The sequence below is a fragment of the Rhinolophus sinicus genome, linkage group LG16, assembly GCF_036562045.2.
Source record: "Rhinolophus sinicus isolate RSC01 linkage group LG16, ASM3656204v1, whole genome shotgun sequence".
NCBI classification, from domain to species: Eukaryota; Metazoa; Chordata; class Mammalia; order Chiroptera; family Rhinolophidae; genus Rhinolophus; species Rhinolophus sinicus.
Genome location: NC_133765.1, coordinates 24441522 through 24458473, shown reverse-complemented (window position 1 = coordinate 24458473; position 16952 = coordinate 24441522). Strand labels below are relative to the sequence as shown.

Below are 16952 nucleotides of genomic sequence, written 5' to 3'. Positions count from 1 at the left end.
ATTCATCCGTTTATGTGCATAGTCCAGTGTTTTCTAGTGTATTCACAGAGTTGTGTAACCATCCACACAATTGTAGAATATTTTCATCACCCAAAGAAGAAATGACCACAACTCATAACCTAAGCCATTACTCACTATTTCCACCCAACTCCCCCAGGCCTTAGGCAAGTACTGCTCTACTTTCTGTCCCTATATGTTTGACATTTGCCTGTTTGTCACATTCACATGAAGTGAATCATACAATATATGATGTATCCTGACTGGCTTCTTTCATAGCATAATGTTTTCGAGGTTCATCCATGCTGTAGCAATACATTGGTACTTAATTCCTTTTTATTGCCAAATAATATTCCATTGTATAGATATACTACATCTGATAAACAGTTGGGTTGCTTACAGTTTAAGTTATAAATAATGATGTTATGGACATTAACAATTTTGGTGAACATATGTTTTCATTTTTCTTCGGTATATAACTAGAAGTGGAATTGCTGGGTCATATGATAACATATATATATATATATATATATATATATATATATATATATATATATATATATATATGTCATACTTTGGAAATGCCACCTGTTTTCCAAAGAGGCCATGTTTACATTCACACCAACACTGTTATGAGAGTTGGTTCCAGTTTTTCAACATCCTTACAAACACTTGTTAGTATCTGCCTTTTTTTATCTTAGCCAACCTAGTGGGTATGAAGTCATACTTCATTGTGGTTTTGACTTGCATTTCCCTCACGGCTAATGATGTTGAGCATCTTTTCATGTGCTTATTGGCTATTTGTATATTTGCTTTGGAGAAATATCTATTTAGATCTTTAACCCAACTCTAAAAAATGGGCACTCTTTTAGTTATTTTGTTCATGTTCTTTAGATATCAAGGTTCAAATTATTGATGAGATATGTGATTTGCAAATATTCCATTCTTTCAGTTGTCTTTTCACTTTTTTGATGCTGTACCTTGAAGAACAAAAGGTTTTAATTTGGTGAAGTCCAATTTATCTGTGTTTCTTTTGTCATCACTTGTGCTTTTGGTGTCTTATCTAATAAGGTTTTGCCTAATCCAAAGGGAAGAAGATCTCCTCCCACATTTTCTTTTAAGAATTGTATACTTTTAGCTCTTATGTTTAGGTCTCTTTTGAGTAATTTTTGGAGTTAAATTTCAGTTAATTTCCTGTATTGTACGAGGAAGGGAGAGGTATATACCCAGCTGTCCCGGCAATATTTGTTGAAAAGACTCTTCTTTCCTCAGTTGAATTGTCTTGACAACCTTATTGAAAATCATCTTGACTGTAAACGAGAGAATTAACTTCTGGCTTCTCAATTCTATTCCATTTATCTACATATTTATCCTTATTCCATATCACAGTGTCTTAATTTCTGGCTTGTAGTAAGATTTGAAATTGAGAAGTGTGAGTCCTCTGACTTGGCTCTTTCTAAGATTATTTTGGCTAAGTAACTTTAAATCCATTTTCTTATCAATTTAAAATTTCTTGGGTAGAGAGAGATTCAAAGTAAAAACGTCCTTTAAATGGAAATTTGCTAATGGTTTATAATTAAGCACAAATTTTTAAAAAAAACTAGATGCAAAGAGAGAGAAAGGAAAGAAATTCAGAAGAAGCCATACTCTATTATGGGCAAGTGAGGGTTCGGAGCGAATGACTAAATTAGTATTAGGAATCGCAAGAACAGCACAATCGACAATTGACACAGATCCCTCTCCCATGCTGCATAACCAGATGAGGAAATGTCCAGTGACGATTGCCAATGTTCATGCTATTTCTACTTCTGAACTTTACCATTTAGTGATTCGAAAACTATAGGAACATCTCACATGAAAAAATACGTCATCAACGTGACAGGATAGGTTTTCAAAAAGCAGACTTACTTTGTAAAAACGATCGATCCAACTAATTCTTTAGCAACTTGTTTTTCGACGTCAAGATTTTTGCTTTTGGCCTCCTCACGAATACGCATTATTACATCATAAGCAGTTTCCATTCGGAGCAGTTTATGGTTCACGTCAGCACAGAGAGTCATATCGTTTTCATACTGAAGAATAGAAGTAATATAACCAGGCCAGACTTCCAGTCTGCAAATAGAGTAAGTTAGATGTGGGTGTCAAAGTCCAAACTCTAAACATAAAACCAAGTGTCACAGTGCCTGAACTCAGGGTCTAAAACTGATATGTAGGAGTCAGCTTTAATGTCTCATTTTGAGTAATAACTGGTCTTTTGAAAGACCTTCAAACAGAGATTTACTAGACGTGCCAGTTATAAGTAATACATCACTTACTTGTATGTTAAACCATTTTTATTATCACCTGCAGGCTTGAATTATAAATTTGTTTATGTGAGAATATCACATATATATGAAATACATATAAATGAAAGCTTATATAAATATGTACCAATAAGGAATATATATACATGGAGATATAATTGCTGTGACTGAAAATATTTTCAGAGAGAAATTACCCAAGTTTTGAATGATTATTTAGGTTTTCTAGTAGGTTTACACAACAACTGAATATCTTAAGGTTTATTCTTATCATGCTGGGATTTTTAGAGGGAATCATTTCACTTCATTTTAAATTTACATTAAATTGTAACTTAATTGTTCATCACCAGCAGGTACCATTTAAAAGAGCATCACTTATAAATCAGACTATTGCAAATGAGAGTAACTTTATCAAAAGCTTCTGTAATTATATCTGCAGAAGGTGAAACCTTCCACTTTATACAAACTTATGTTGCAAGATCTCTTCGCCCTCCAAGTCATTGTAATAGTTGCGACCAACTTGTTTCAACTTCATGATCTTCAAAATTCTAGAAATGAAAAGAATAGGTTTTTATTGAAAGAACAGTGACTATTAGCAAGCACTTGGTAACTAATACATAAGGATACATTTAGGGCAAACCAATCTGTCAGTGACTTTGGTTATACTAACACGAAGTTCCTGATACGACATTAAATTACATGGTGAAGTGGATATTAAAGGTTCCTTCAACCTCGGTTTTGTCTCCTTTTCATAATATATAATAAAACAAAATATCATGGAACGGTCATCAGGATAGCCTTCCTTCCCAGAAATGAATCCAAACAGCTTTTGCAGACTGAAATGTGCAGACTAAATTATTAATTTTGAGTATTTGTTCACCACAGTGCATGTAGAATAGAAAACAAGTGTATTTGCTCCAGACAGCACTGTGCATGGATGTGTGTAGTGGATGTCTCGTTACTTCCCCTAGGTAGGTGCCAGACATGGGAAGTGGAGGTAGGCAGGGAGAACAGTACTGGGGACAATCCATTGACCCCGTGTGCAACCCACCTGCACATGTCTAGGTAGGGTTCAAGTGTCATTGCATCTAAAAGATCCTTCCCTCTCTCAATACGGGGGGACTGTCAAGAACACAAAATGCTAGAAGCAAATGGCTGTGTTCAACACCACTGACACCCACTAAAACACAGCCAAAGCTCAAGCTACTAAATCTCACCGACATACTTTCTAAATAGGATGTTATAATAACGGAGGCGATCTGGTGAGGTGGGCGTGAGCTCGCTGGAGAACTCGACGGTGACCTTCACAAGCGCGTCATCTTTGAGCTTGCTGACTAATTCCGTTTTCTGAGATACAGGAAAACCAAAAGGATCAGAGGGTCCTCCAAGGACACGAATCTCCATCACATCACAAATCAGCATGTCACTTGGCTAGCCAACATACCACCGTGGCAAGAGCAGTCTTTCCCACAAGGACACACACAGGTAGAAAAATGTGATTTAGAAAAGTGAAGAGTCAGAATTAAATATTGAAATTAAAACTACTTTTTACTTAAACAAGCTCCTGTAAATGATGTATTTCGTTAATTAATATAGAAATGTATAGAAAAAAATAGTAAGTCCTATTTTTTTTGTTTGTTTGTTTTTGCTGGAGTTTTGGAGAAACAAGAAAGTAAAACATAAATTATTCAAAATTTCATTATCAGCATTTTTGAGACACATTGTGCCATGAAAAAAGGTATGTATTTTAATTTACCCTTATATTAAATTCCTTTTAAGCACTAAAATAAGAAACATCAGAGAATATCAATGATAATCAAATATGGCATATGGGTTTTGTTCCAGATCCGTCAGGCAAGAGATCTTCAAGACATCTCTGCACACCATTCTACAGAAATGGTAAGAGTTTTGCTAAAATAAAGTGAAAATGTAAGAGAAAGAACAATGGCAGGAAAATGTCAAACAACATTACTTAACTGGTTTAGGTAGTCTGTGAGGTAATAACAGAGAGTTGCCGTCAAATATACGACACTTTCCAAGTAATGCTTCATGTTGAAAAAGCAAACTTTCACGGACATTTCCATTCTCTATGTCTGGCGTGTAGTCTACATTGTACTTATATGCAATCCACTGGGGTTGAGAGACCACTCGGAAATGGTTTGCAAACAGCTTGACCATTTTACCTTGCGAGCCTGAAACATTGAGCCACATGTCAGTGATGAAAAAAGAGGAGCTGATTGGACCCCCAACCGATTTGGACACTACAATATGTTGACAGCCACAGTCAGGGCAAACAGGGAAATTAACAAGTAACAAACATTTTTGTATACCTGCCACCCAGAATGCCTAACATCAATTTAGGTAAAATCTGATGCAAACACACATTTAGAAAGTTAAAATATAAGGTTAAAATATTTAACAACAATAAAGAGGTCAAAGTAAAAACAAAACCTCTGGAGCATAAGGCTTCCTAAAAGGGGCATTAGGGGGTGGAAGGCACATTGTGTAATAGTGTTTAAATCTTTTTTTTAAATCTCGGCACAACCGAAGATGTGGGTGATTCTATCTTAGCGGCTATAAAAAGGAAAGACAAATGGAGAGTATATCCAGGACTCTAAAATAAGTCTTTATTTCTGCAAAAGTGAATGTTATTGACAAAGTGAAAGGGTACGTCCACTTACAGGGATGGCAGGAAGCTGTATAGATTCTTAAACACCAACATGCATCTTATCAAAAGTTTAAAATGAACAAGTCCATAAAACGGCATTGTTGGCAGCCAGCGTACCTGCTGTGGACTCTCGAACATGTTCCAAGTGCTGCCGAGTGTTCACCACGAGGTCTCGAAAAACTCCCCCGCAACCGCTCCGGGGTTTTAGCGTTACCGCCTGTAATCCGGCCGAGAGCTGGAGTTTCTCTGTGAAAGCCACGAATTTGAACAATAAACAGGGAAATGTGAATAGAAAGGACAATATTAAATCCCAGCTATTACCGGTAAGTCAAACAGTGAAGGTGGTTTCAGGTGGAAAAGATGTCAAAAGGATGCAAACAACACTATTTTAACAATGAGTCACCAGAAAAGGGATTCTTATCCAGAAGATTTTGGGACGAGTCGCCGGGCCATATCAGTGGTGGCTTTATTTCCTCGCTCTAATATTTGTCCAGTTTCGAGTACAAGATTCTTCAAAGCAGACACCTTGTGCCGACTCGACAGCTTTACGGGCTTGTCGTCTGGCACCACACTGCCCTCTAGTGGGCGTCAGAAATTGCGGACTGAACAATTCCATGCAACTGGCTTTTAATACAGAACCACTGATCTATTCTTTTTCTTATTAATAACAGCAACTGGAAAAGGCTCTCATACTATATATTTTTTTACATTCTAATATTTATACAGATTTAAATTTTTTACAAGGTCAATAACTGAATGACAGTGCAAAGGACCCCGAATAGCTAAAACCAACCAAACAACAACAACAAACAAAACCCACAGCAAACCTAAAGAACGGAGCTGGAGGTATCACACTTCCTTATTTCAAAATACATTACAAAACTGTAGTAGTTAAAATAGTATGATACTGGTTTAGAGCTACACCAGTGGAGTAGAATAGAGAGCCCAGAGTCAACCAATCTTCAGTAAGTGTGCCAAAGATACGGAATGGAGAAGGGATGTCTCGTCAACAAATGGTATTGGGAAAATTGAATATCCACGTGCAAAAGAATGAAATTGAACCCTTCTCTTACACTGCACACAAAAATCAACTCAAAATGGATTAAAGACTTAAGTATAAGACCCCAAACTATAAAACTCCTAGAAGTAAACACAGGGGAAAAGCTCCATAACATTTGTCTTGGTGATCATTTCATGGATATGATACCAAAAGCACACGCCACGAAAAGCAAAAATAGGCAAGTGGGGCTTCATCAAACTAAAAATCTGCCCAGCAAGAGAAACAATCAGAGTGAAAAAGCAACTTACAGAATGGGAGAGGATAGTTGCAAACCATGTATCTGATAAGGGGTTAATTTCCAAAATATATAAGGAAATCCTACAACTCAATAGCAAAAAAACTAACGCAATTTAAAAAAGGGAAAGGACCTGAATAGACATCTCTTCAAAGAAGACATAAAAATGGCCAGCAGGTATATGAAAAGATGTTTAAGGTCACTATCATCAAACGCAAATCAAAGCATCAAATGCAAATCAAAGCACAATGAGATAGCACTTCACATCTGTAAGGATGGTTATTATTAAAAAAACAAAAACACAAAAAAATGACTGGTGTCAATGACAATGTGGAGAAATGTAAACCCCCTATATACTCTGGTGCGATTGCAACCTGGTGCAGCCTCTATGGAAAACAGTATGGAAATTCCTCACAATAGAACTCTCTTATGATCCAGCAATCCCACATCTGGATATCTGTCCAAAAGGATGGCTATTAGGATACCAAAGAGATACTAGCTCTTCCATGTTCATTGCAGCACTATTAAAAATAGCCAAACCATGGAAACGATCTAACAATCAACAGATGAACGGGTAACGTTTCAAGCGGCATATCCATACAGTGGAATGTTATCCAGCCTTTAAAAAGAAAGAAATCCTGCCATATGCAACAACATCAATGAACCTTGAGGACGTTATGCTGAGTGAAATAAGCCAGTCACAGGAGGACAAATACTGCATAGTCCCACTTACATGAGGAATCTAAAATAATCAAACTCTTAGAAGCCATGCTTAGAGTGGTGGTTTTCAGGAGGTGAAGGATGGTGCAATGGGGAATTGCTAATCAACAGATACAAAGTTTCAGTTATGCCAAAGAACTTCCAGGAGATCTGCTGTACAACCTTGCTTCTATAGGTAACAACACTGTATTGTACACTTAAAAGTATGTGAAGAGGGTAGGTCTCGCATTAACTGTTCTTACCAGAATAAATAGGAAAAAAAATTTTTTTTTAAAGCAAATTGGAGAAACAGATCTGAGGTTAGTTGCATTCATCAATCCTTGGCAAATGACAACATCTGAGCCTGTGCTCTCACCTGTCCAGTGATGATAACCTTTCACTTGTAAGGACAAAACACCGTAGGTGAACACGGAGATATCCAAGGAGCTGCTCAAACTTTAAGTGCAGCCATTTCCGAACCCAAGAAAAGAATGTTCCTAGGATTCCTGAGTTTACTTAGAGTTATCGTATGCAAGTGCAGTGTTTAAATTGGCAACGCAATTACATTGAATTGGCGAATGAATAATGATCTCCATTTCTTTTTCCATAAGCCTTAACATATAGGAGGGTAAAATACGGGTTGCAGGAAAGGGAGTCGTTGCAAGCTGTACATTCTTCCCATCCTGCCAAACCTCCTGGGAACACCCAGGCTATCTGTCTAGAATTTTATTGCTGTGGGGTCCCCTCCTGTTTTAAGCATCCCTGCCCCTCACCACATCCTTCTTCTTCCCTCTTTTTACCTGGAGGCTGAGATGTTCCTTCTGCTCCTCTGGGCTGTCCTGGTTCAGCCACGTGGCTTTCTTCTTGCAGTTGCTGGAGTCCAGGCTGGATTTGACCAGGTTGCTGAGTCTGCATGTATTTGGAGATAGAAATAAACAGTCACGCTGTCTCTCTGTTCCTTCATCATCCAGAAATGATTGTACGGCTGCCACGTGCCGGGCACTAGCAGGGCACTAAGCAAAGGAACTTCCTTTGAAAAGCTCACGTGCAGGTGACAGACTATAACCTGTATTTAGCAATCATATGGTAATTGCTAGGGGAATGAAGAAAATAGCAAAGTAAGGAAAATTGGCAGTTATTGGGAAGGCGAGGTGTGAAGGGGACTGGTTGCCTGAATCAATGGGGGACAAAGCAGAACCTCAGTGAGAAGTTGACATTGAATCAAAGACTGGAAGGAGGTGAGTGAGTGTAACAAGCTTACACAAGCCATAGGTGGAGGCAAGACAGTGCCAAGTTCCTCAGGTAGAAATGTCCCAGGAAGAGGAAGGTGGCCAGTGCAGCTGGAGCAAGGCCGACGGGGTCAGAGGAGCAGGAAGGGAAGTCAGAGTGGTGGGGGAGGGAGGCCATCTGAAGGGATTTGCTTCTGGCTCTGAGGAAATGGGAACCCTTACAGGGACGTGGCCGGAGTTGCTCCAGGAACCAATGTCTCTGGTTCTGTGTTGAGAACAAACAGACTGAAGGTTGAGACCAGAGCAAAAGCAAGTCCAGTTAGGAGGCCACTTGCAGTGTCCAGCAGGGGGTGCTGGTGGTCTGGGCCAGAGGTAGGAAGAGAGGTGGCGAGAAACTGCCAGATGCTGGATCTCTTGCAAGTCAGAGACAACAGTATTTCCTGCTTGTTTCTGCCACGGGTGTGACATAAAGAGAGAAGTGGAGGATGAATCTAAAGACTGGCCTGGGCAACTGGCAGGATGGGGCTTCTTCAAATTAAGTATGACATGTCTGGGAGGGCGAATCAGGAATGGGAGACATCTGTGGGGTGTTGGGTAGGGCAGGAGAGGGGTCTGGCCAGAGATATAAATATGCGGACCTGCCCACGTACCAGATAACAGTTAAAGCCATGACACTGACGAGATGACCATGGGAGTAAGTACTTGTAGCAAAGAGAAGAGGTCCAAGGACTAGGTCTGGGGTACAACAACAGGGCAGGGAGGAGAACCCAGCAAAGACAAGCCAGCAGCGGAGGTCAGTGAAGCAGGAGGAAGACCCAGGGTTTGTGGTGATCTGAACGCCACACGGAGGGAGTTTCTCACGCAGAAAAGAGGGCTCTCCACTCCAACCAGAGTCTCCTCTCCCACCATCGCTCCACTGAACCGCACAAGAGAATAAGAGACGCATAGGAGCTGATGGTCCGGCTGGGTCTTATTTTGGGGAAACACAGTAGAAGCAAAGCTAGCACTTTAGGGTTTCAGCTGAGGGGCCGCAGCCAGGCAATGGAGATGCAGTGGGAGAAGACCTTTATGTTCTGCTCTGATGTTCGGTTTGTGTCAGTGACACAGGAGTTGATGTGAGAATTAGGACAGAGGAGGAAGGCTGAGGCGTAAGCGAAGAACAGGCGAGGGGCGCAACAATTGCAGAGGAGACTGAATGTACCTGGATGGCGCCATGTGAGTGGGAGGCCCAGTGGGGGTCCTAAAAGCGAGACCCCTCACATGGCAGTGGGCTCTGCTTCAGGAATGTGCCAAGTGGATATGGGATAAGAGAAGACAGAAATGCGTGCAGACAGCAGGGGTGACACATTTAAACCGTGTTGAAAAGTATATATTAGGTTGGTGCAAAAACAATCGCGGATTTTGCAATTGTTTTTAACCTTTTAAACCGCAGTTACTTTTGCACCAACCTCATCATTCAGGCTGTTCAAGCACTCGAACAAAGTTGCCCCTTTTGAAGTCACTGCCTATGAGGAGAAGAAATGTAGCAGCCTTCCCGTCTGCTTGGGTTTAAAAGTGTTTGCATCTGTGAAACCAAACATGGAAGGGAAGTGGTAGACAGGATATCCAGGTAGAAAGTTAATGCCCCCCCGTGCCAGCATCTGCAGAGACTGACTTCTTAGGACGTTGATTCATTCTCTGTCCTCAGGAGAGAACTCTACACCTGAGCTACCCTGGCCCAACAACCAATTCTCTTTTCGCAGAGGCAGCATCTTTTGCACAAAGGAAACAATGAATATTACAGCGCTTACTGCCGCAGCGGCTCCAGGTGCCACAGAGGGTCCAGGTGTAGCAGGTTTGGGGGATGCCCCACTGCGTGCTCTGCCCCGGGCCCGGGCCCGAGTCCTGGCCCTGCCGCTCATTGCTGTCCTGGAGGCGATGGCCCTGTAGGGGAGAAGCCTTCACAGACAGATTAGACGTCTCCGTGTACTTGCCTGGGCAGTTTGTTATTGTTGTTGTTTTTAAAGTAGGACTTCAAATAAAGCATCAGGATACTAACTACACAAATTCTGCAATCACACCGACAAGACATTGCTCCTAAGCTGTCTTGTAGGAAAAGACAGGGAACCTGGTAAAATAGTCACAGAAATTCAAGAAAGTGATTCTTTATCCCCCACAGATGCACAAGACACGGGGGTGGGGGGGTCACACGGCTTGCTAGTATGAGCCGGTTGTGTGCTGGGTTCTTCTGTATGTATCCCTCTAGTACAGCGAGGAGTCCCTGTCCCCTGCACTGCCCCTACCCCCAGGACACACACCTGAGCTACCTACCGCCACCTGAATGGGTCTTCAGCCCACCTATCCCGTCTTGGTCCTCTCACTCCGCTCCCACAGCTCACCTACCTTCCTTCCTTCCACCTGGGGAATTAGGCTGATGGGTGTGTGATGGGTGTGTGGTCTCTCTCCTCCCAGCCCCACAGCTTTGCAGGGCTGGTGGGGGTGGGGGGGGAAGCTCCCTTCTGAGAGGGTTGGCCTTTCCGGGGACACAGCCCTCTGCTTAGCAGCAGCAGTCACCTAGTAGGGGCGGGGAGGCGGTGGAGGTCAGACCAGCTTGGAAACCTTGCAGGATGCTGGGCCCCCACCCACCCCAATTTCAAGCCTGCCGGCCCAGCCTCTTCCGGCACCATCTCCATCCCGGCCCAAATGAGACCAACCTTGAGCTGCACCTGACAGGATCTCAGATCCTCCCATTCTCAGTGGGATGGAGCCGGGGTGCTCTGCCCGCTCTCCTGCCCCACCTTATCTCCCCCATCACTGTCCCCTGCATTAACCTGCCAGGTGACCTGCCAAATGACATGCACTCGGAACAGCAGCAGCTCGTGCCCTTCCCACTTCCCACTTGAACCAAATCCCCGCGATTACTAATATAACTAAATTGTAGCTGCTGTGACTGCTTCAATTCAAACTGAGGCTTATCTGTCCTCGTCTCCTACGCAGATCCCTACGAGTGGATTCACAGTGATTTGTAAGCTTTTAAGTATGAGGGGTCATTTTAAAAAATGATATTCGTTGCATCAGTCTTCGTATCGATGGCTTCCAGGCTTCTGTCATTCTTTGGCCTTGCCACTTAAATTTTTTTAAATCACCAGTTCTTGTAACGTTTTTATAATGCCCTTGTTTTGCATTTAAACCCTTGATGCACACACTGAATACCCATTTTAATTAAGAGAAAGATAGTTATCTGATACTGTTTCTTGAGTAATCCTAAGCTTACCCCCTGCTTTGAACTTCCACCATCATCTTATAGAAACCTGGGTCTACACTCGGCTCTAATTCTAAACTGGTGCACCAGTAACACAATGTTTTGTTTATTGTATCTTGAACATATTCCACAAAAGGACTACAAAAGCCTAAATCTGCTAAGCACTCAAAAATTCCTGGCTATTCTTTCGAATGAATTTTAGGATCATTGCACTGAGTTCCAGAATAGAACAAATTCTGTTGTCTGTTAACTTGGCATTGTGTTGAATTTAGACATTGATTTAGCTCCTCCAAGTTGCAGAGTTTCACTAGGATTTTCCAGGAAAATCCTTGGGCTTGTAAGTTATTCCAAGGAAGATGCCTTAGGCTCCAAGGTTACTGCTCAGATTTCGCTGTAGAAACCAGCCCTGGGCCTTCTGGGTAGTGATCTGGTTTGTCTAAGATCATGGTCTGTCTGGTGGAGGGCAACCCAGGAGAGCGGGTGTGGGAGGAGAGAAGAGGATCAGAGGAGAAAGTTCTGGAGTGTTGGATTGGATGAGACGCTCTTAGACATCACCTGTGGACTCGGTGTCCTGTGTGAGTCTAGCCCAGTCCTTGGGGTAGCAGGTTTTTAGTAACTGTGTCCTGAGCCTGCATTAGTTACCCCCAGACTGCTTCGTTCAGTGAGTACCAACCTCTTTATGGTCCCTGCGGCTCTTTCCAGTAGGTCTTCGTTAATACCTTTCAGAAAAGTTATACAATTCTTCTGCTCCCTGGTTTTGCAGGTCGTGTGATAAGATTTATTCCTGGGCACTGAGTAGTTACTTCCATGTCTGTTTCTCGTTGGTCTTTCACTGACAGAAGGCAAGTAGCATGAGAGAAGGGGCTTTGCCTGTCCTTTCCCTGCTCTTTCTCCGGTGGATACAATAGTAGCTGGCAAAAAATAGCTGGTCAATTAATATGTCAAGAGAGAATAAATAGATGGGTGAATGATTAATTAATAATGAATCCAGTGGGAAATCTGACTACCTTATAATTCTTCTAAACAATCCCAAATGCCACAGAGGTCTGATTAAAATAAGTTCTGAAGGGATGATGTGCAGAAAAAAACTGCTGGTCTTTCTGGCAAAGAAAGGAGGGTGGGAAGTAGAAGGAAAAAATGGTATTTAAGCTGGAAAAAATGGGGATACACAGGTAAAAAAAAGCAGTATATAACCAAATACAATTTGGATATATATATTTATTTACGATATGATCATAAATATATTGGGTACACAAACACATGCACACATTTATGTAGATATTTATTTATTTACACCTGCAATGAGAAAACAATCACACACCAAACTAAACCAAGCCAACCAATGGAAACGAATGGTGACATTGAAGGTGAAAAAATACATAGAACTAATAAATAAAATGAAGCAGTGGTTCTTTAAGAAACCAATATAATAGCCAAAACACCAAGCAGCCAAATTAAGACAAAAAGGAGAAATCACAGAGACTCCCTGAAAAGAGAATGCATAAATAATCACAGAGAAGGAAGATGGAAAGAATTATAAGAGAATAATTAGCACACCTCCGCAAATTAATGGAACCAGGCTACAAAGGAGGCCTGCCCTAACCACCCTACAGAAAATCACATTGACCTCCCTGATTTAAATCCTCCTTCCCCTACCCTGCCCCTGATTCGCTGCTTCTGTGAGTTTGAGAGTAGACTTCATGTGAAATGTTCTTAAAAAACAAGAAAACAAACACAAACAAGACACTACAGAACACAAGAACACTTTGGAAATGATGGATACGTTTAGTACCTTGGTTGTAGTGATGGTATCACAGGTGTACACATATGTCCGAACTCATCAAGCTGTATGTACATTAAATGTGTGCAATTGTCTTTTGTGAAAGGGAGGGAGAGAAATAGAGATGATAAAATTAATGCAGCAAATGTTAATAGGTGTAGAATCTCAGTGAAGGATACACTGGGCTGCCTTGTGCTGTGCTTATAACTTTTCCGTGTTTGGAACTGTATCAAGATTAACTTAAATAATTTTAAATGGCTTGGGAGTGGTGGGTGAAGCTTTTGTGCATTTTGTGGACAGCAATACAGTATATATTATAATATGTTGAAGGAGATAATATTGACAGGCCAAAAGTGAAGCTTGGGCTTACGTCAGTGTTGTGTTCAAAAGCAGCAAGGCCACAGTAAAACCCCAAGGAGGAAGGTGAGAAAGAGGGGTTCGCACCGGTTCCCGAAAGTGTAAATAAAAAGCACGGGATTCATAAAGGGAGAATTTGTTATCACTAGCTCACAGCTGCGGGCTGGGCAAGCCCATCCTTTGCCCATACAAAAGGGGAGCTCTTACAACCTCCTGAAGCCACCTCTGTAGTCAACAGTAAAGAATTCTTCCGTATTCTGAGAGCCCGGATTCAAATGCTACAAATGTGTCTGCAACTACAACGCACACAGGCTGGCATTTCTGGCAGAATTCTATGCAGCCACCTACCGATGCCCGCGGGGATTTGGGACTAGAACACTGCCCGAATCCAGGGCTAGAGGCACCCTCTTAGACATGCATGCTGTCGGGATGAAGGACCTCAGATTACGTGGAGCTATAAAAAAACTGTTACGTCTTGGGTGGTCTCCAAAGGCCCTTCTAAGGAAGATGGAACTATGCAATAAAATTATAAAATGGCACATGCTCACAGTGGAGGTATTTTTGGGAGAGTGCAAGCAGGTCAAGTGTTTGCCTCTAAGAAGGGGGGCAGGACAACCTGAGGAGCTGCCCATCGTAGAGATGAAAGTTTTGAACCTTGTCTCCCTGCTGAATTGAAGCAAGCTGCTTAGTTCTCCCATATGGGGGAGTTTGGACCCTGTATCCAAGTTCTCTGCTATTGGCCCTGTAGGTGGTAAAACGAGTTGATGAACTAGATAAGTCCTCACAATGGGTTAAATGAGGAACAGTATAGATGGTAGGAAAAGAAGAGCTTGGTTCCCTCTTACAAGGTAACGTCTGGCTATTCAAAGATTCCTCAGCCGTAAGTAATGGCCACACCAAATGGTCCAATGGGCTCTTGATACATGTACAACTAAGAATACCCTCGAGTGGTGCTGGGAAGTCAATCATGAAAGGCCCCGTGAGACTTCTGAGGGTCAGTGACTGTGGGCCGTGCCATTGCCCACCAAAATAATGGAACTACTGGAGCCTGGGATGCCAGGGTGGATGCCTTTGCTGAGCCCTTGGAGGTGGCCACTCGGGTACTGGAGATCAGTGGACAGACTGCGGTCTGAGTCACGATGAGACCTTCCAGGAGAAGGGGTCTATCCTGAGGATCAGATCATAAGTACAGGTGAGGCTGTGGAGAAATGGGAAGGCATATGTGCTGTTATTGTGGGGATGCGAAATGGGGCAGCTGTTACGGGAAGCAGTATGGGGACTCCTCAAGAAATTAAGAATAGAATTACCATATGTCTAGCAATCCCAATTATATTTATATAATTAATATACATTGATATCTATGTGGGCATATATCCAAAAGAATTGAAACCAATATCTCATTGTACACCCATGCTCATTGCAGCATTATTCACAATACCCAAGAGGCGGAAGCCACCTAAATGTCCATCAATAGATGAACGGATGAAAAAAGAAAAAATACCTCGTACGTACATAACATACAGTGTGGCCATCTTAGTGGTTATGAGGGATCCTTCGTGTGATTTTGATTTGCATTTCCCCTAATTATCAGAGATGTTGACCATCTTTTCATAGGCTTATTGGCCATTTGTCTGTCTTATTTGGCTATACAAGCAGGGCCGTGGGGGGGAGGGGCTGGGTCAGAGGTTTTGACAGTGAGCGATTCCCAGGACACAGGGCCCATGACCCCTGGACCTTTTCTCTATAAGTTTCCTCTCCTATCTTTTCATCAACTTAAGTGACTCAGAGTGAGTGTCTTTTCTGCCCCAAGAGCCTTGACTAAGATCTGCTTCGGCAGCTCGATAAAGCAGTTCTGTCATTTCTTCAGTAAATTAACAATCCTATATACTTATATGGCGTTTACACCAAGAGTCTCCATAAATGCAATGCTATTTTATTCTTATCCTCACAGCTGCACTGAGAGATGTGAGGTGTGATCAAAAACAAGGTGAATGCTGCTGCCAAATGCCATCCCACGGAAAGGCAGGGATCTTCCATATGGGAAGTGGCACGTCGAACCTTAGTAACAGTATGTGAAAAGTTTCAGCTTGTTCGGTGTGGTCAGGTGGATGTGAGCTATGGTGGAGAGAAGGTGTGTTTTAAAGTGTGCCCTAAATCATGGATCATGAACAACACATTGACATGAAAGGGGTAAACGCTTTCATCCTCCATCATGATAATGCCCCGTGTAACACATTGCTCCTGGTATATGGCAATTTCTGTCAAATAAAAACATCATGGTATGTTCTCATCTACCTTATTCACTGGATCTGGAACGTGTGACTTCTGGCTCTTCCCCAAAGTCAAAATGACCATGAAAAGTAAACATTTTGAATGGATTCAGGACATCGAGGCAGCCACGACAGCGCAACTAAAGACACTCACTAAAGAGGACTTCCAGAACTGCTTCAGAAAGTGGCAAGAATGCTGGGATAAGTGTATTCGAAGTGAGGGGGAGTATTTTGAGGAGGATTAATGACAATGTGTCTTTTACTCTGACAATTTTTTTAATTTAAACATTCACTATATTTTTTATCATGCCTTGTAGGTATACAAGTAGAATTCACACCTCTCCCATTTTAGAGATGAGAAAACTGAGCCTTAGAGGGTACGGAATACTGTTCGGAGGGCAATGGTTATAGAACAGGAACCAGGACAACCTTAGCAGGAACATCCTGCAGCTCTCACAGAGCATCAAGAAATACTTTTCTCTCCCACCTTCTCTAGGCCTCACCCACAGGCACAGATCCAGAGCTCTATATTCTTCATTTTGCTTGCCTTCCTCAGTTCCTCCAATAACAATGTTCATACCAAATAGCTTTAGCCCTCTGGTGACAGCTGATTGGAGCAGGTAGAGTCACCTGACTCAGGAGAGAATCGATTCATTGGCTGGGATAAGCCAATCAGATTTTGAAGTCTGGAAACTGGAGACTATTATTTCTTGAGCATTTTCTATGAGCCAGGAATAGCACTCAGTAGCCCTTTCATTCTCGTAACAAGCTTAGATTGACAATATTGCCCCCATTTTATAAATGAAGGAACTGAAGTTCTGAAGGTTAAGGGTCATCGTCAAGGTTACACAGCTCGTAAGTAGCTGAGCTGAAAGTCAGTCTCCTATATGTCTGCTCAAAGACTACGGTCTTTATCCCTATGTGGTGCTGCCTCCCCTAGGGACTCCACTTCTCCCTCAGCCACCCCAATATACTACACCCCAATATTCTAGTCTTTACTGAACAACATGCAGTTCCCCAAATGTATCATACTAGTTGTCACCTTCATGTGTTTATTTCTTCTGCCTTTCATGCCCTCCCTGGATCTGCTACTTCCCACCAGTCAGTCCTTGGGCT

General features: G+C 42.1%; 1 protein-coding gene across 1 annotated transcript in view; it reads right to left on the bottom strand.

The window, feature by feature from the left end:
• PIWIL3 (piwi like RNA-mediated gene silencing 3) overlaps positions 1–16952 on the bottom strand; it is a 39325-nt gene that overhangs the window by 17657 nt on the left and 4716 nt on the right. Inside the window, exons 2-9 of the mRNA XM_074321802.1 lie at positions 9979–10111; positions 8221–8299; positions 7733–7868; positions 5083–5182; positions 4275–4489; positions 3523–3644; positions 2765–2845; positions 1906–2109 (exon numbers count right to left, since the gene is read on the bottom strand). Of these exons, the coding sequence (XP_074177903.1) occupies positions 1906–2109; positions 2765–2845; positions 3523–3644; positions 4275–4489; positions 5083–5182; positions 7733–7868; positions 8221–8299; positions 9979–10111 (1070 nt within the window). The remainder of the gene's footprint in view (positions 1–1905; positions 2110–2764; positions 2846–3522; positions 3645–4274; positions 4490–5082; positions 5183–7732; positions 7869–8220; positions 8300–9978; positions 10112–16952) is intronic.